This window comes from Apaloderma vittatum, unplaced genomic scaffold (genome assembly GCF_000703405.1).
Source record: "Apaloderma vittatum isolate BGI_N311 unplaced genomic scaffold, ASM70340v1 scaffold20903, whole genome shotgun sequence".
In the NCBI taxonomy this organism is placed as follows: Eukaryota; Metazoa; Chordata; class Aves; order Trogoniformes; family Trogonidae; genus Apaloderma; species Apaloderma vittatum.
The window spans coordinates 4,791-24,638 of NW_009707818.1; the positions used below are offsets into that span (position 1 = coordinate 4,791).

General features: G+C 36.2%; 1 protein-coding gene across 1 annotated transcript in view; it reads right to left on the reverse strand.

Moving 5' to 3' along the window:
* Positions 1–8,238: 8,238 nt before the first annotated feature.
* The window catches only part of XRCC4 (X-ray repair complementing defective repair in Chinese hamster cells 4), a gene marked incomplete at its 5' end in the record, with an annotated part of 39,385 nt that continues 27,775 nt past the window's right edge, over positions 8,239–19,848 (reverse strand). The window contains 2 exons of the mRNA XM_009866352.1: positions 8,239–8,269; positions 10,914–11,058. Coding sequence (XP_009864654.1) covers positions 8,239–8,269; positions 10,914–11,058 — 176 coding nt within the window. The remainder of the gene's footprint in view (positions 8,270–10,913; positions 11,059–19,848) is intronic.

The window sequence follows — 19,848 nt, forward strand, 5'->3', positions numbered from 1 at the left end:
TTTTTTTTTTTCTCATTGAATATCTTCAGAAAATGCTGTAGTTACACAGATATACAAATAAAGGGGAATATTTACATACTGAGGGATTCTTATTTAACCTGATGATTCAGCAGAAACTTACAGTGATACAGCACCTGAGCATAAAAATAATTATGTATTTGCAATCAGCAGCAAATCCAGAAGGAATACAATTAGTAGAAATGTTTTATTATTAGCCTGAAGGCTTGAGGAGTTTCTTTATAAAAATATATAATTTTTCAGGAAACTTTAATAGAAGTAGAATTTTGTTCAGGTAGTTTAATAGTTATTCAGGGAGCAAATCCAGAGGGACAAAAGCGATAATAGTCTGGATGGTTCTCAACACCACTAGAAACTAAATGGTACGATCTATCATCAATTTACTTCAGTTTTACACTTGTGCGACTTCCAGGTTTAGCAAGTTGCACTGGAACACTGAAATGATGAATAATGCACCATATTCCAATGGTGCAAATATTTTGCTCATATTCCAATGAGCAAAATATAACTCCTGTGAAAATATTCTGAAGTGTTGTTTAGGAATCTGAGGAGTGGAGTGGGGCATACTACAATGTGAATAAAGTGGACAAATAATAATTGAGAACTAGATAATTTTAAATTGTATGGGGTTAACTTCTTAATCTGGAAAAAAAAGACTCATCTTCTTTCCCAACTTTTGCTACATTCAGTGAAGCAGTCTTTGTGATAGCTATTCTAAAACTTAAACGAAAATTTTTCCAAGCTTTTCCTACAATTACTAGTTTTTTCAACAACCTTCTCACAAATTATTTTCTGAAGGTAAATACGTCCTTTATCTTTTCTAGAAGAACAAGGTTAGAGATACCTTTTTTTAATTTAACATATTCAACAGACATGCCTCTTTGCTTTGATGTGAAATTATTTTTCTGTTACCTACATAAGTGGCAGAAGTGGTATACAAAATACTTATTTCTCTACTCTTCAAAAATTACCAGCTTTTAAAGAAGCACATTAGAAATCTCATCTATTTCTAGAATGAAACACCCTCCTCATCAAACAGCAGTGTTTACATGCACATTTCCTCAGTTTTAGTCATTATTACTGTGTTCATTCTAAAGATACAGAATGAAATACTGATGTCAATGGCTACACTATCATAACATTTGAATTCAACCTAGTACTTGATGTCTTTTGAATCAATGAGCTAATTTTCAAAACAGCCTTTTATCTCACTTCTGCTAATTAATGTGCATTACAACACTGACCACTTTCCTTCATTTTTATACCAAGTCCACTTATAATAGTTATAATATTATAATAATAATTATAACAAATTGTAGTTATAATATATTATAATAGCTATCTGGTTAGCGATCTGAAAAAAATGCAAGCACACAATTAATTTAAAAATTACTGTACAAGCTTTAATGATGCAATAGCTACATGAAAAGTGTTATAAATTGTTTGACAGCTGAATAGACGGATTTTTTTTAACTGTTATTAGGTAATCGAGGAAGTCCTCCAGCAGTGTTCTATGTAAATAAGAATTGTATTAAGCTAATTCTGTACCTCTTGCAGCTTCTAACAACGTCCTGTTTTTTATTTACATTCAAGGAGACTGAATGGGTAGTTAAATTATTTTAAGAGAGACATAATATAAGATTTGTCTAAATCTTATTCTACAAGTTTTTAGACTGATGCATAATCATGTGCTATATACCCTTCCACAGATGGCAGAACTCATCAAAAAGGATACTGATTAATGTCATGCTGAATCCTGATACAAGTTGATAGAGACAGATGAGTCCTCTCAACCAACCATGAAAGTGCATTTGCTCATACCATATGTATTAGTCACAGCATATAAATTTATGAATATTTATCCACACAGACCAGATTTGGCAATGCTCTAGCTATTATTGAAAATCCATTGCCATGGACTACAAGTGCTTAATGTATTACCTTTGGGAAACATATATATGTGATAAATAGGAAAACAACTGCACAAATCATTGCCTCTTCACAACATTCCCTCTCATCTCTATGCTCAGTAATGTGCCTACTGTCATCTCTAACCCTTTTCTGTACCCCTCTTCGGACCTTTGCTTGCTCCTTCTCCAAGTCATTTTGAACATTTTGAACCAACCTACTTTATGAGGCAAAACATACAGAATTAAACCAAAACTCAGCACGTCTGTTTAATTGGAGTCTTTATCTCCTTGGTTTTCCTGTGTTTTTGCACTAGATTTCAAGCATTCTGGAACAGAAAATGCCCTGATATCTTTATCTTATTCAGCTTCAACATCATCCCTTGCAACTACAAAACAGTGGATCTAACAAAGCTGCCACAAAAGACAGGGAAGGAGAGAAAGCTACAGGAAATATTACTGAATGTACTCTCTGCTATAAATTATACACAGAAAGTCTAGCAGGTATAATCTTTCCTCCTCGCCGGATGTGGGCCTTCACAGTCAACAGGAATCAGTGAAATTAAGCAATTGCCTATACAAATAGGCAATCTAGACACAGCCTTCACAGTCTGAGGAACAAAATCACTACTGGAAAAACAAGTCCCATGGATTTACTTTTGTGGTTTTTATACAGAGGATTAATCACTTATATTAGCATAGAGATACTGAAAATTTTTGGTAATTCCACATGGCAGCTTTTTAGCCCGTTTTGCTGAGGTTGGACATTTTGGGGTGGGCAGAGGGAGGCAGAAAGGATGATTCATTGGTAAAAAGTTAAGCACAGAAAAAGGACAAATACAAACAAAACTAAAAAGATTAATAGCTTCACGCTGTGAATCTGATTTTTGAAAAGTGCACTGAACTTGGCAGAAGCTGAGCAATCATCTCAGCGGAGTAGGGGCATTTGCAAGTGTTTGTGAAATCACTTTCTGAACCCTGAGCTTCAATGTATTTTTGTGTGTAGGATCTCCAGAATATTTCCTGGGGTTCACAATGAGTTATGGATTACCGGTCTTAACAGGCAGTTGTGCTATATAGAATACTCTAATTTAATCCAATAAAGAACAAATACTTCATGATCATTTTGGTGAACAATAAAAACAACTATTTGAGGCAGCTTTATCTAATTAATATAGCCAATCTTTCATCTCATTCTCTTCCATGCTGTCTGTCTTTGACATTAAGACTGTGCTGGAAAGCATGGTTACTGAGGCTTTCTATCAGTCTAGTCTTAATCTCCTGCCAACATGTATAATCAGAATCTAAGGCATCAACATTACCTGCTTCCTCCTATTAAAAGTAACATGAAAATAATTCTGCTTGAAGACCTGATTTAGGAAATGGAGGCTTAACTGACACAAGCATCAAGAGCCCTTTACAGAAGTGTTCATAGAGAGTGCACCTTTGCTGCCAAACACTAATCACAAGAATGTAAAAGGAATTTCAAATATTGCCTGCTTTCTTTGTTGTTTTTAATGCAATCGCCTTTTCTTATTTCTCACCCCTTCCCCTAGAAGACTTAAAATATCCTAGCTTGGTCTACATCAAAAGCCAACAAATATTCCTGCACTGCCAGTTATCTCAACCACATACAATCTTTCCTCTTTCTTACTGTAATTTACTCCTGAGCAGGGATTCTTTTGCCTCCCACATTAAAATACTCCAGCTGGGATCACAGTATTTAACAAAACTAATCCGTAGTGTGGTAAATTAAACTACAACAACCCACAACCTAGCTAAGAGAGGCAATTTAGTGCAAATATCATTCCATTATAAAAACTTTGTTAGAAAGGCAAGGAAAAGAAAACAACAAAAATTTACCAGGAAGGTAATGGAATATGATATTGTTTCCTATTTTTAAGCTATTCTTTTAAAATCTCACAGCTACCAGTTTCACTGGAATACATTGCAGATTAATCGTTCGAGACATATATCTCACTAGATTTGTCACAGCAATAAAATCCTGCTCTAAAGAACATGCTCTGAGAAAACACAGGGTAGAGCCCTGTCAGTCTTAGTGAGCAATAACTTCTCCATCAGCGGTCAATTATTAGGCTATTACTAGTGACAAAAATTGGTGAGATGTGCTACAAACTAGAGAGCTGAGTGACTTTGCCCAGGAGAAATTGTGACCTCAGAGGTCGGCAGATAATGTTCATTTTTCCCTGCCCCGGGCTTTCAGGTCTCATATTTTCCGTTCTTTCCCTGGGGAGTCAGGAGAAATGGTGATTGCAGATACCAATTCCTTGCACTTCCCATGGAAATAAATCACCCCTTCCCACATGTGCAGTGGAAAAGGAAGCCTAATTATCCACCGCTCAGTTAAAACAAAGACACTCGCTGCACAGAAAGCTAGGGTGCTACCAACCAAAAAGCAACTGTACTGTGTTGTATTTTTTCTGCCTTATTCTTTCCAGTTGGATATGGAATTACTCCATTTTTTTGCATTTTTTTCCCCTCAAATTTTGCTATGCATTGTAATCTCAGGCTTCTATCCTTCTTTCTCCTGATGACACCCCATTTTTGTACAGCCACAAGTCATACAACACAGGTATTAAACACAGCTTTTCTTTCTACTCCACTCTGTTGCCACCTTACATATTCACAGGTGACTGTTTAGGAGATGTGTATCACTTGTCAAAGCTCCCATGAGGTCACAGAAAATTACAGTACAATTTTTAACATTTGCACAGGTGAGTCAAAACAATCTGTCTGGTACAACCAGTGACCAACTGTTGCCGCCAACATGAGGGCAAAAAACAGAAAGAAAGAAGCGATCCAAAGTGTAAGAAAATGCTGAACATTAATGAAACACAAAAAATTTTGACTTGACTCTCACATTAAGAATCTCAAATGAACCCAACTGGCCACTTCTTAACCTGTTTATATCTCAGCATGAATGAGTCATTATGAAAAACTTTCTAAACACTGCATTCCATAAATTTATTATGGCAGAAATGGGATTACTACTCCTGTACAAAGACACCACATCAACTCACTGACATACCAGTGATCATAGTGCTTTGTCACGCTATGCAAGGCTATGCAACTTCTCTCTGATTGCATTAAATAAATACACTTCATGAACAAAAAAGCAACACGTCAACCTGAACTCTGGAATATATGTTTTTTTTAAAAAAGGAGGCAATTGTGGTGTAAACTTTATACCCCCTCTGGATCATGGAAGGTTGTGGTATCATTTTCACTAGAATCCAAATTTCACTTGGTTAAATGTTTAAGAGAAAGAATTACTTATTGTGAGACAGTAATACTGATATTTATGTGCAACCCCCTGAGAATGCTAAGTTCAAGGACAAATCTGTTTTCGCTACCTGAATCACTGGTGGTGGCAAACCACATTTTAAACAAAACTTGCATTAAGACTTTTTAAACACAAGAACCTCAAGTAATAAATTAAACAAATGCTGAGCAACAATCCCAAGGGGATTCCTGGCACACCACAGGCTCTGAGTACTTTTGAAGGGGTGGAAGGTTATCAAAAGAAAGACAAGTCCAGTTTATTATGGTATTGGAATATAAAGCTAAGAGCTTTCCTTTCAAATACATTATATACACCTATGAAGACTGTAAAACCTTTTGAAGGTACAGAAAGAGATGTGTATGAAAATAAGAAAACCTCAAATTTATCATTAATAAGCAAAAACTATGCAGCTGATATTAACTACAATTACATGTGCGACTAACTTTAACCAGACTCTTGAGTTGAGAACACACATTGAGCGTGAGGACCTTAACAATCATATTTTAAGAAAAATTACATCCTCTCATTGACGTCTTCTGATAGAGAATGTAATGGCAATGCAGATGGCACAAAACACCCCAGGCAACTCCCAGCACTTCCAAATACCCAGTCAGCAATATAAATATGATTTTTTTACTTCTTATGGATGCTTCTGAGGACTCCTAGATATATGGCGAAAACCTTTAGCTCTTTAGAAGCGCAGCATCCATATGTAAAAAGGTATTTAAATTACTGGTGGTAAAGACCCTGTCAAATTCAACGTGGAAATGACTGGATCTCAATATTTCAGCAAAACCAAACATACTGAGGTTAAGGGAAAGCATCTCTTTCCTTCAGTCTAAATATAGCTCTGATTCTGACAGTCACTCAGTTTTATTAGTCAAGCATGAAGTATTAAGTCAGCAAATATAAAATTTCAATTAAAAAAAAGAAAAGCACAGTAACAGCAACACCAAGTTTACAAAACTAGACAAACATATGACATTGAATCTTTTGTCAAGAAAACTAAGTTGGAGTCACAGAGCTTGGTGTAAACTTTTCTTTATAGAAAAAATATTTCTTTATACAAAAAGGCAAGCAAATAATACCTGTTATTTCTCAGTCAATTGAATTTAAAGTATTTCTTAACACTTGTTTCTCAGAATCACAAAGCATTTTTTCTGTAATAACATTTTTATTGCTTCTACTCTTATTCTCAAGAGAATCCAGCATATTTGCATTCAGAATAAGGTTTTTCTATATATAAGATGCTTTCCCTCATCCACTTCTGTGATTATACGTATCCTCAACAGTGTGTACACGTTCGATAGCAAAGAATTTATAAACACTATACATCAGCTGAACGGATTACATTTTGAAACATATAGAATACCTTAAGGAAATTTTGAGTCTTTTCCAGTAAACCCTTGCACCTTGGACACCCATTTGTGAATGAGGACCGTAAATCTAGATCCTTTATTAGTTAGAAATAACAGACAGAAAAAAAGGTTTTGCTTTTCTTACATCTTTAAATAAAACCAATTTTGATAAACTAAAGCAGAAACATAGATTTTTACTTGTGGAAACAAAGTAATAGTTGCAAGTTGTACCAGAGTAGGAAGCTTTTTCCTGATCTGCTTTTGGTTCAGTTATAGAGACACAAGGTGTTCTGTATCCAATGACTATGTTTAATTTATGCAATGATACATATTAAAAAAGAGATCTTCAGTAGGTACTATCTTCTTTCAAATAGGTTCCAATAATTTCAAAGTGAAATTATTATAGCAACATCCAATTATTTTTAAGTTTCAGCCTGACAGCCCATACACTTAAGCCTCTACACTGAATGCATATTCTACATAGCTAATAGTGTTATTCATATGCAGTCCCCTGAGAGATTTGGTAATGCATCAATAAGCATGATTTCTAACTGTGGATTGGGACTGTTCTTATTAATTTTTCTCCTCTAAGTATGAAATGTAAATTATGAAAAGCAGAATTTGCATCTTAACTTGACTTACATATTATCTCTGCTTTGCACCTTAGGAAACTGCCAGATATTAAGTTGCAGTTAAAGCTTCAGCAGTACCATTACAGTTCATTGGAATCAGAATAATTTTATTTCTTAACTCAATCATGTTTTGAACTGTAAGAACCATTCATTGTCACATTTTAAATAATGTGTAAATTGCAATCCATAGTTTGACTGTTACCAACTATAAGTAACATCTGTCTGCATTTCCCTTCATTGGATATCTTGGATTTGAAAAAAAAAAATCTGCTAGAGAGCTGGATGAACCTCAGTTTCTACTTTATCCTAAAGAACATCTTTATCTCAGCAAATAATGAAACAGTTCATTTAGCAAACCCTGTTCCATAAATCCTAGTTCAGTTGCTGATCTCATGTCTATACTACTTTCACTAAGCTTAACATTATCCAAAGCATATTTCCAAGTTTCATTAAAAATGTTGATTTAGTTCTTGAATAAATTTTCTCAGTAATACTAGATGTCTCTGCAGATAAATACAATTCAACTCCTTTTCCTGCCACTGCACCCACACACAAAGCATGAGAAAGGCAGCACTCCTTTTGCTCTAATTCCATCTTAAACAAATCTTTATTTGCATTCTTCTCAGTATTCATGGTCATATCTAAGAATATATTTTGATTCCAAAGGACTAGAGTATTGCTACATAACTAGACTCAACATCCATAAATCTAAAGTATTTGTGGAGATGGAATCCTTTCATCTCTCATGACTCAATATTTACTTTAGATGCTTTTAACTTTAAGCAAAACCGGTATTTTCTTACCATGCTTTAAACTCTTAGGAGAAATTAACAAAAGTGAAGCTGTAAGTTCTGCTATGTGATAACAATGCCTGGGTTGAAACACTGCATTTCCAAAACAGTATGAATGCTGGAAAGAAAAGAAAAACTTGCATGGTCTCCTTCAGTAAAGAGGTGTTTCTTCTTCTGATTTAGGATCTTGTATCAATCGACTTACAATGCAACAGTAGAAAGACACTATTACGCTCTTGACTTTTCATTTGTAACTGGCCTTTCATTGCCTGGCAAATATGAAACAAGCACTGATGATGTCATCAAGATTTGCAAAAGGAAAATAATTATAAATAAGTTTTAATTTCTTAAAAGCAGGAACCAAGTGATATGATTTTATGTGATAGCACCCTGAAGTATTTACATTATGAGTAAAGAATCCAATCTTTCTGCAGGTCTGTGAAGGAGAGCTCAGAAATAAGAATTCATTTGTGTATTTGCAAATGTGATCACAATCTGTCATTTGATCCTCTTGCCAAACAGAAAAGCATGACATGCTTTCAAGGGCTGTACATCCTCCATGTTTGCGATGGAGCCTTTCCAAAGGTGAACGATTCAGAGGTTGACTTCCTCACCTCCTCCCTGTCGCCGCAGCAGGCTGGGGTGGTTTGATCAGATTAGTGACACGATACTGGAAAGCATTTTGGGCAGGAGCCCAGTGAACCATCAGTTTAAGATCTCACTGTGTAGGATCTAGAATTTTGCCAGTACAAAATACCAAAGAGGTTTCATAAAAAGGAACATCTATATTTTTGAACTGGGTTATAACACTAATTCTACACCTCCCTAAGAGATGTACAAGTCAGACTGAAGAGAAGTGAAAATTATTAGCCAAGCAAATTGACTGAAAGGTTGATTAGCAGTTCACAAATGACTTGATATGAAGTTCAAAACCCAAGAACTAAGCAGGGACACAGAAGAATAATCAGCAAAATGGAAATTATTACAGTTCAGGTTTTTGCAATGTTCCACATAAGTGGGGAAATCTACTGTCTTCTTATCTAATTGGAGAATTAGCACTGCCACTGTATTTTTAACTAAAGAAGGCATTAAAGATCATGTTTCACCATCAAGCTATGTTGCAATGATTTCTCAATTCACCATGGGATCATAGAGAAACACAGATCTTTCAGTGTCAGATGCACTTTCACAGTACTGGAAGGGATGACACGCTGAGCAATGCTGTGACCTGTAGTGCAAAGCTGTTGTTTACACCATCAATACACACTCAATTGAAAAAGAAAAACTGGGGTGGAGAGTGATGGAATTGATGTTCATATGGTAAGCCTCAAAATACGATCAATTATGTTATAGCAAAGAAGAGCCACTCCTGAGATTTAGCTCTGACTTCATTTTGTAAGCATTAGAAATGCCTTGCACAGTAGGAAAAACATAAAGTTGCTTTGTTTTTTCTAAAATTTACCATACATAAAGGAATTAAAACAAAAATATCAATATTCTCTTAGGCCTTCCTCTACATACGGGACTCAGATATTCATATGCTGAAGATTACTCAGCCCAAGGCCTTTACATTATTTTTTGCAATTATTTGCCTCTGTAGGTTTTCCTCCCACAATCTAAACTAAAAACAGTGAAATTGTATTTCAGGCAAAGACAGCCAGACACCCAAAATCAGACAATGAGAAAAGGGCATTGTTCACTGCAATATACTAGACTCTAAAAGAACAGAAGAGCAGAAGTTGGCACTTTCACAGACCATTTTTAAAAAATACAGGTTTTTTTTACTAATAAAACAAGATTGCAAATTTAAACATTCCTAGCTGGCATCAAGCCACAGCATCCTACATCAAGATAAGATAATTCTCTTGCTGATATAAGCAGAAATCTTTGCTAATAATGGGAAATATCTTTGTGGTCTACTTGTGTCTCTGTCCATTTAAACAGTTTTTTATCCATTAGGTGTTACAGATAAAAAGGGAAATCAAGCATTTTCAAACCTTACTTAATATAGTTCTTAAAAGAAGGATCAGGTTTTGAAGAAAATATCACTGATCATATTGCAGCTCTGAGGTAATTCTATGCATAGGTAAGCACCTCTCATAGCATGTGAAAATATTTCCAAAAGTCAAGTGACTTAAGAAGAAAAAGACTTTTATAAAGCGTTATATATTCTGACCCCCTTGTGTCTATAAGTGAATTCACTTTCCTCCTCACTGATCATATTTTCAAAAGAAGTCTATTCTGGTCTATTAAAAATGGTATTAAAATGGTATTATGGTGTATTAAAAATTTTCACTGACTTTACAAGGACAGAATCACAGGATGGTGAGGTTAGAAGGGACTTCTGGAGATGGAGTAGCACAACCTCCCTTGAGAAACAGAGCAGGTTTTCCAGGACCATGCCCAGTCAGGGTTTGAATACTCAGATGGAGACTCGGCTACCTCTCTGGGCAACCTGCTCCTGTGCTGGAGTCCCCTCACTGTGAAAAAAGACACTCATAACAGTACTACTTTCTGTGACACAGCTGTAGCTGTCTGTCTTAGTTTGAGACTTGCTCTAAGTGCATCCTTCTTTGCCTGAAAGGTTATATGGTGACCTTCAGAACACCATTTTAGTAGGCTTATTTGCTTAAAGTTATCAAAGTCAATTAAAGAAAACAAACTTACAATTGTCACTTTAGAGGTGTCTTAAAATCAGTAAGTCATTAGGCCTGACGATTTAATCATTCACATCTATTCAAAGTTCAGTAAAATTACTGTAAATGACTGCACAGAATGCAACAAAACAGCCTGAAATATGAATAAGAAATATGCATATGAAAACATGAAAAAAACCCAAACCACAAAATCCCCTGACATCTGTAGATATAAAAAACATTTCAAAACATTTGAAAAATGCTTACTTTTCCTTGGCTGGCAGTTCTGTCTCATAAGTAGCTATCTTAGCTGCTGTCCCAGCAGACTTTGCTGTCCTTTGTCTTCGTTTTCTTCTCAGAGCAGTATCAATGACATCAGGGCTACCCAGAAGGGAATCTCTTCGTTCTGATGCTGCCAAAAAGAAAAAGGCCAAAGCTGAGAAAAACTTAAGTGTGAAGTATTACAAGACAATTCTGAAATTATTTTTTGTTTATATTTATTGACATCTCCATACTGCTGTGTTCAGATTTGACAACAAAACAGATGACATAAAGTGAAATTCAAAAAGACCAAAGTTAAACTGGAAAGACAAGCTTCACTTTACAACCTTTGTAGTCAATGGAGAGAATGATGGGCAGTTATAAACCAGAAATATAATGACCGTCTCCTTATTCTTCCTTGTAGTATCTAAAGGAACTACAGAGGTAGCCTACAGAGCCCAGTTTCACTTACCCAAAATTAGTTCTTTGTTACCTACAGAAAAACTGAGAGACATGTGCATGTGGCACAGGGAAAGGAGCTTGAGAGTTCTGCTTACTCTATGGCTTTGTTAAGACTTCTGGTCTGCAGTATGCACAGCAATACACAAGTACACACACAAAAAATAATTCAATATTTATTAGGATAAATCCTTGAGAGAAGCTTATTGCTGTGATCGTGCACTGTATTTTGTAACGTACTAGTCATTTTGCTATCACAGACCTGCAGGCAGTAAATCCTCACAGATTCTGCTGGAGACTCCCTGAAGATGCAGAAAGACTGACGGACTACCTGATGTCAGTAAGGCAAGAAACCACCCATCTGGAACAAACCAATGCATAAAAAGCAGTACTACTTGCTTACTGCTCTACCTGCGGAACAGATGGTCCTAGTTTAGACTGAAACTCTCAAAGTGATAAAGAGAGACTGCAGTCCGAAAGAAAAAAACCTCGCGATGTAAAACTGGGGATAAGCTGTCCAGGTTTTCACTGATTCCTCTGCTGAAGGCAAGAAAAGTAGGCTTTGTCCAGGTTCGTTTACCTATGATTTTAATTTTGATCCTTAATGCATAAACTATGATATCACATAGGGTTAACATGTATATTACCAGGTAAATTTATAAAAACACATTGCCTACACTTAAAAACCCCAATCCTTCTCTGTGCTTTGACAGTTATCTACCTGAAGCTCAAATGTCAAGAGAATTAGATCCTTCCTTAAACTAAAACCCTCCCTTTCCTTGCTATTAGTGCACTCCGTAAATATGTAGACATTTATACTCCAGCTATCAACATCCTATAGATTGCTTTAAAAATAAAATCTTTAATTACTTTGAATTTTCAGGATAATGATATCCAGAATAGCACACATTTCACCTGAAATATATTAAATAATAATGCGGTGACTGAAGCTAATGCTATTACGGTAACTTCCCTCAATATTACTTTCTGTGTGTTTTAGGAAGGTTTAATCTTCACATGGATGAAAGACACCATAATTTTAGATATGAGTCCTATTTCTTCATGCCTTTCACTGTTGTTATTCACATCTCCTGAAAATGAATCTGACAGAAAACATGCAACCCACAAGTAACATTTTCACTCTTTCTCAAAAAAATGTTGCCTAGATGGCCAAGAAGGCCAATGGCATCCTGGCTTGTATCAGAAATAGTGTGGCCAGCAGCAGCAGGGCAGGGATTGTCCTGTACTTGGCACTGGTGAAGCTGCATCTCAAACCCTGTGTTCAGTTTTGGGCCCCACATTACGAAAAGGACATTGAGGTGCTGAAGCGGGCCTAGAGAAGGGCAACAGGGCTCATGAAATGTCTGGAACACAAGTCCTATGAGGAGCGGCTGAAGGAACTGGGCTTGTTTAGACTGGAGAAAAAGAGGCCGAGGGGAGACCTTAATTCTCTCTTAACTAAGGAGGTTGGAGATAGGAGGGTGTCATCCTTTTCTCCCTAGCAGCAAGTGATAAGACTAGAGGAAATGGCTGCAAGTTGTGCCATGGGAGTTTTAGGCTGGAGACTGGGAAGAAATTCTTCACTGAAAGGGTCATTCAGCATTGGAAGAGGCTGCCCAGGGCAGTGGTGGAGTCACCATTCCTGGAGGTGTTTAAAAGCCATGTAGATGAGGTGCTTAGGGACATGGTTTAGTGGTGACGTGGCAGTTCTAGAACCAAACAAATCTGAATACTTTTACTGCCGTAACTCTGATCCCTCCTTGTTGCTATTCTCCTCCCAAAAAGCAGATTCAGAGGTTAGCTGCATATACGTTACCTAAAAAATGCAGATGCTGAAAAAAATAATGTCTCTGTGCTTTTACTTGTGTAATATGCAATGGTACTCATGGTCCTCATGCTCAGCATAATTTATTGTTTAGACACAAACCCTGCTTGTCTTCTACAACAGCCCCAATAGTGTCTGAGTGAGAAAAATGGAAGGGAAATGTTCACCTTTCTATTTCACAGAAAACGGTTGAGCAACATAGGCTTGGGGTTTTTTTTTGTTTGGTTTATTTGCTTCTTTTAGGTTAGAACTGATAACGAAAACACAGTATACACTTGAAGTTCAAAGTATCATGCATCATCGTCAAACACACACCCACTACTGCTGTCCAAAAGTAATTCCCATTAATGAACTTATTTTTAGCAGTTGAGTAAAAGCCAAAGAAAGCTTCAGCAAAATATTATTCACTGCTGACACAAAATCATTTGAAAAAATGAGAGACAGTCTTGAACATAAATCAACTTTTTCATTCTGAAAATCTTTCCTCTCTAAATTTATCACTATTTTAAGGAAGTAAAGTTCCTTGACTTCTTATGAAATTGAATTTCTTACTTTGATACTATGTAATACAATATGAACGATTGTTGTACTTTTGAGAAGAATAGTATCAATTAAAATGCAAGCAAGAGTATTGTTTAATGAAAGCCAGTTAATCAAACAACCTGGAAAATGAAATGTTCCAAACATATAACATGCCTTCTACAGCTGAATAACTACAAGAAACAAGATTGATAAGAGGGCAAAAAAGGGAATAATAGTTCAAGAACTAAAAGAATATTTGTGCTAAGAATATTAAAGACTTTAAATAAAAACTCTTGATGCATTTTTTTGTTGTTTGTTTTGGAGAGTGGCATTACTTAGTGGGTAGGGGAAGTTTTCAAGTAAGAAAGGATATGCTATCAAATAATTTAAACTGAAAACTAAATCCAGCTGTCATTGCTTTGGAAGATTCAGGAAGAAATTAAATCAATATAGTCCCATAACTCTGGGTGCCTGGAAACAGAAAATGCCTTTCATCTAGTATGGAAAAGTGCCTCTACCCTTTATGAAGACATTTGGTACCCAACACCTTGCACCCACAGAGAACAGCACTGCCTCTTCCAAGGTCTTTTCTGGCAGCAGTCTCTGACCAGTGAGTCTCTGTCCAGGCAACCACCTGGCTGAGCTGGCACAGAGCAAAACCATTGTGGAGAAGGTGTGAGCAATGAAAGGGGGCAGACAGCTCTACTCAGTTGCTAGCATCAATATCTGATCCTGGCATTGTTTAGTCTACTGACAGAGCATCATGATCTCTGAGAACTACAGACATTTTAAAATTAGTTTCTTGTAGCTTGGTTAAAGACAGCTAGTCCTGCTATATTCTAAAATAGAATTTTGCATTACTTTGTTTTTATATCAATAAATCAATTACTTAAAAATATCTTCAAACCTATCACATTCTCTTCTCAGTCTGAAAAAAGGCCTACCTACCTTCGACCTACTCTAGGTGATCCTGCTCTGAAAGGGAGGTTGGACTAGATCATCTTCCGAGGTCCCTTACAAGCCTTAACATTCAGTGGTCCTGTGATTCTCTGTGTATCATCACTTGTAACAAAAATCCTACAGTTTCGGCTTGTCTAATTGTTAATGACAGTGCTGTACTTACTGAAAAAACAGAATCCACCTCCTTAGTACAACCTCTACCCTCAGTAAAGGACTAAAAGCAGCACTAAAAGCTTAGCTTTGCCATAAGAAAATACACAGGGAACAAAGCAAGCAACAAATTATTAGAAGGACTCTAAGTGTAGAGAAGTCTGTTTGTTTACAATGACCTAACTTTACAGAGATAGAAAGCATACCCTCAAAGTCTGGTATCCTGAAAGGCGTACTGCAGGCAAGAAGAAAAAAGTAGTAGTTCATGAGATTTCACATATAGGACAGACAGTGACAGACATGCCTTCACTTTTGTTCACTCTGTTAGGATACATTTAAGATGTAACAAAGGATCAACAAACCTGAACATTGCTACTTAATTCCTATCACCTAAAACATCTCGTCAGAGATAGTATATTTGCTCAGGTAAACTATCCTGTGTAGGTCCAGATTAAAGCCATGGACTCTAATGATATATTGCTACTAATGCAATATGGGCGAAAGCAGAGCTTGGATGTTGTTTTTTGTACTTAAAAGAATAAATCACTGTTCTCATCTGCTTATATTTCTATCCTATTGGTAACTTCCAAGTGTATCACGTTTTTTGTTATCTTAAATAGTGGTAATTTGTTTCCTTTGATAAAAATATCTTTTTCTCTCCCAATGTTTGTATTCCTTTGATAAAAATATCTTTTGATAAAAATATCTTTTTCTCTCTCAATGTTTGTATTTCTCAGCATGCTAAATTACATTAGAATGGAATGTGTCCTTTGCAAATGTAGCCCTACAGCCAGAGACCTTATGGAATTAATCCCACTGCTTATAATGCACAGGATTGATTCTAGGTAAACCAGTCACTCCAGGAGAAGAGAATCTGCTATCAGATTTACAGCATTGAATTATCAGGACGTAACACAATAAAATTTTAAAACCAATCATCACTGTTAAATGAATTCACAAAACATTCACATCTCTGGTATTTACCACCAAATAAAACATAAATAGCATAGAAAACTTGCTTTGCTCACAGTAAAGAAATTGAAGTTATTTTGAAAAATTGCTTATTTTTGGATTGGAATGAAATAAGAAAGGTTTGTAATAGATATAGGCATTTATTCCAAAGGAAAGGACTAACCATTATCTCCTGTCCTGGAGATTTTATCCAGAGCAGCATGACAGCCTGTCAATTTTAATTACTGTTCTAAATGAAAATTATTATAATTATTTTCATCAGTGTCATAAGGACTTACGAAAATTTGTTCAGGTTTTCAGATATTAATGCTATTATAGGTCCTCTAAATTCCCCTCAGACCTCCTCTGGTAAGAGAACAGAATTTGCTGGTTGAATTTTTCTTAACTACAGGCAGCATGTTCTGCTGCATACTCAACTGATCTTCCAAATTCTGCTGTTTCTTTAATGAAGTGGATGATTTAACCTAAAATCAGTTCCTTTCTCAAGGATGCTGCCATTTTCTCTAGGATAGTTTCTCTGGGAAACAACAAGGCTACACACAGAATTACTGCCACTCCTGCTTCTGCTCTTGCACAGCATTGGTAGCAGATAAACCCAACTGAAAGAAGAGAAAGTGGTCACAAAATGATCACTGAAAGAGCACCAGGACTCCCTGAAGACAGCTGCTCCCAAAGCTGTGAAAGAAAGACGGGGAAAAAATAAAGTAAGGAAGCAGAACTCATCATTTTAATCCTTGACTATAGAGCAATTTCAGTAATTACATGATTTCTCAATCTCAGTCTAATTCCTAAGGGATCACCATAGATGATAAAAATTAGCATCTCTTTCACATTCTCAGCAGAGAGTCTCCTAAATGAATGGGTATGGAAATGATGTGTCTCACTGATGGAGGCAATTCCTGCAAAGGATTAAGTCATTCTTGACAGGCAATTTAGGAAACACCACTTTTACCTACATGAAGTTATCCTGTATATACACATGCTGGCTATAATCAAACATTATTAAAAAAAAATAGATCCATTTAGATCACTCTGAGATCCAAAATTAAACATCAGTATTTACAGTTCACACATATACTTCAGTGAAAGTAACAGGGATATGTCACTATTTTAATTTTAGGAAAACAGGAACATCCATTCTCCATTCCTGTTATTCCATTCTACTTTACATTTCATTCTTTGTATGAATTTGAGTTTACTGTACCATAATCCTCTAGGGCCTAAAGGCAGTTGAGACTGAACTTCTATACATTCTCTGTCAGTTATTAACATTTATTTTTATAAAAAATATCTCCATGGGAAGTGTTTATGAAGACACATTTTAAAACAACTCCAGAAAAAAGTCTAGTCCCATCTATACAAAATTTATAAATTGTATTCCGTTCACTAAGGAAGTTTACATTTCACACTGCTAGACTGTATTACCACTGACAAAGCATCCTAAGTCTTAACATACAGACTTTACTATGTGCAAGGCCTATTCTTCTCCTGATGTTACCCTTTTTCAAAAGCTTTTTAAGTACAATTCTTTAACTAAAAAAGCTTATTTCAAACCTGCAGGAAAATTTATCATATTGTAATAAAAATCTGGGTGACATATGGTTTCCTTCTCAATGCTTATTTATTGGAGAAAACTCAGGTGCTCATCTGTTATCATTTCATATTGTCTTGAAACTAGATGGCAAAAAAGATCAGTAGATTCGACAAGCAAATAATAAGCTTGGTCAGGTAGCATGAAAAAGATTCGTTTCATATATCACAATATCAGAGAGGAAAAAAGAATGCATTTTTACAAACATCTGCATTTTGAAGGAGCTGATTTAATTTTAATCATCAAAGCCATGATCTCTGAAAGAAATCTCTCTTTTAAAAGTACTTTAATATGAGATATTACAAAGAACCATATGCACTTCATCAGATGAGATGTTAATTCTCAATAATCCATAATTATGTCCATTGCTAAAAACACTTTAGAAAAGCCATAATTCTAAGAAAATCACTGGTTATAAACACTGTCAAAGATTATGCTTTACCAGGAAGTGAGCAAACAAAACTCCTCACAGTACACAGCTGTATATTATATATACATACTGTCTCCAGCCCCTAAAAATTAGTACCTTAGAATACAAACAGAAAGCTTTGTAATGTGATCACATTTTTGCTGATGTGGGTCATGTAGAGGCTCCATTATGAAGTGGTGAAAGCTAAGAGCTGACAGTTTTGACACTTGCAACCTACTAACAATTAAAGTTGCTTTCCCTGCTTTATTTTTTATGGGTGCTTGACAGAAGCAATGGCAATGCTGGCGATCAGATGCTGGGGTGGTTTTCAACCAGCCAAAGGCTGTTTGGTGACAAGGTCGGCTGCTCAGCAACAGCATGCTCCAGCTTCCCAATGATCCACTGGAACTCCAGATTCATTACCGACATTTTTAGAAATCCTTCTCCACCCCTGACCTCGGATCTTATTGAAACTGTATGAGCGCTGCCCAATGAGGGTGATTTTTGTGTACCATGGTTGGATGTGTCATTGTCCAGCACACCAGCATATCCAAGTTCAGGCAAGAGCATTGAAAAAAGTCATCATCTGAAAAGGTTTAGATGAGCTCACTGTCCCGGGTGTGACTGTTTGCTGGAGTCATTCTCTGGACTCCCTTGATGTCCTATTTGGATCATCTGTACCACCCAGGGTGGAGGTAGGAGGCTTCTGAACAGCATCCCCAGGAGACATTATGCAGCATGCAAATCAAGTAAACAAAACAACAAAACAGAGAGCTGGAAGAATTAAAAAAATGGAGCTAAGAAAAGCTTTGGAAAAAATTTCTGGGCTGTGATCCTTCAATCCAATGTGAGGTGGTGAAGCCCAAAGCCATTTCTCACCAGCTATATAAAATATATACCTCATGCCCAGAATTCCAACTGGCATCATTTTTCATCGAATAAATTCTTCTGTGCCTACAGCTTATTTTGCTAAGCCTGCCCAGCTGATCCAGGCCCTGGCACGTGACAGCAGTGGGATTCCAAGTACCACCTCTATGGTTACTCCATATGTCAGAAAATACTTATTATTACACCCAGTCCCTCGCTGTGTGGATGGGGAGCCTCATGTTTGGAAGCTAGTCCTAAAGATGAGTTGGAGTAATGGTACTTTTATTACTTACTGATTTCAAACCAGTAACAGTTTATTTTGTTAATCTTTATGTAAAATGGTCACCCGTAATGCTATTTAGAACGTGAAGATGAAGTGGCATATGAGCACTTTGAAACTGGGCTTCTGAATCAATACTAAGAGTAAGTCTCAAACGCCTCAGGCCTGCATTTGTTAAAACTATAGTTACTCCTGTGCTAACTTTTTCACTCAAAATCAGTATCTCTTGGATGGTAAAATATTTATCAGTGATGGTAAATAAGAAAGCCTTTTGACTTTTTAAATCTATTTTTTATTTCTCTGGAGAAAGCACTGGGTTGCCCTTGTGCTTGAACAACTTTAAGATTATCTAGACCTTCTCCTGGAAATGTACATAATTTATGCGCTTGCTGGTTTAGAAGATCATAATCTTGACACACATATTTTATTCACTAAGAACCCTGAAGGGATCATGAGGCCAGAGGGATCTGCCTTTGTGTACTGAAGGTACCTTGAAGAACAAGTGTGAGCTGCGCTCACGCCATAACCTACCCAGTGCCCTGAAGTCACAACCCAGTGCTTTGGAATAGATGGAGCTTAGACTGTTTTGCCATGACAATGACTTCTTTCCCCATTAAACAATTTTTGAGGAAATCAGTGCAACCTCAGGGATGCCACAGGTTGCAATAACTCTAGAAAAACTATGTTTTCATAGTGATGGCATTTTATGGTGGATAAATTACTTCTACCAATAACTTCGTTGTCTGGTATCTTCTAGGCTGTCTTAAGATTTTATTCAATTATAATACAACTTCCATGTTTTTTTAGTACAGATACTTCTACTTTGATGAGCAAAAGTCTCAGCTGGAAAAATCTAAAATAAAGATCTATTTAAAAGGAATTTTGCATGCCCACAATTCACTATAT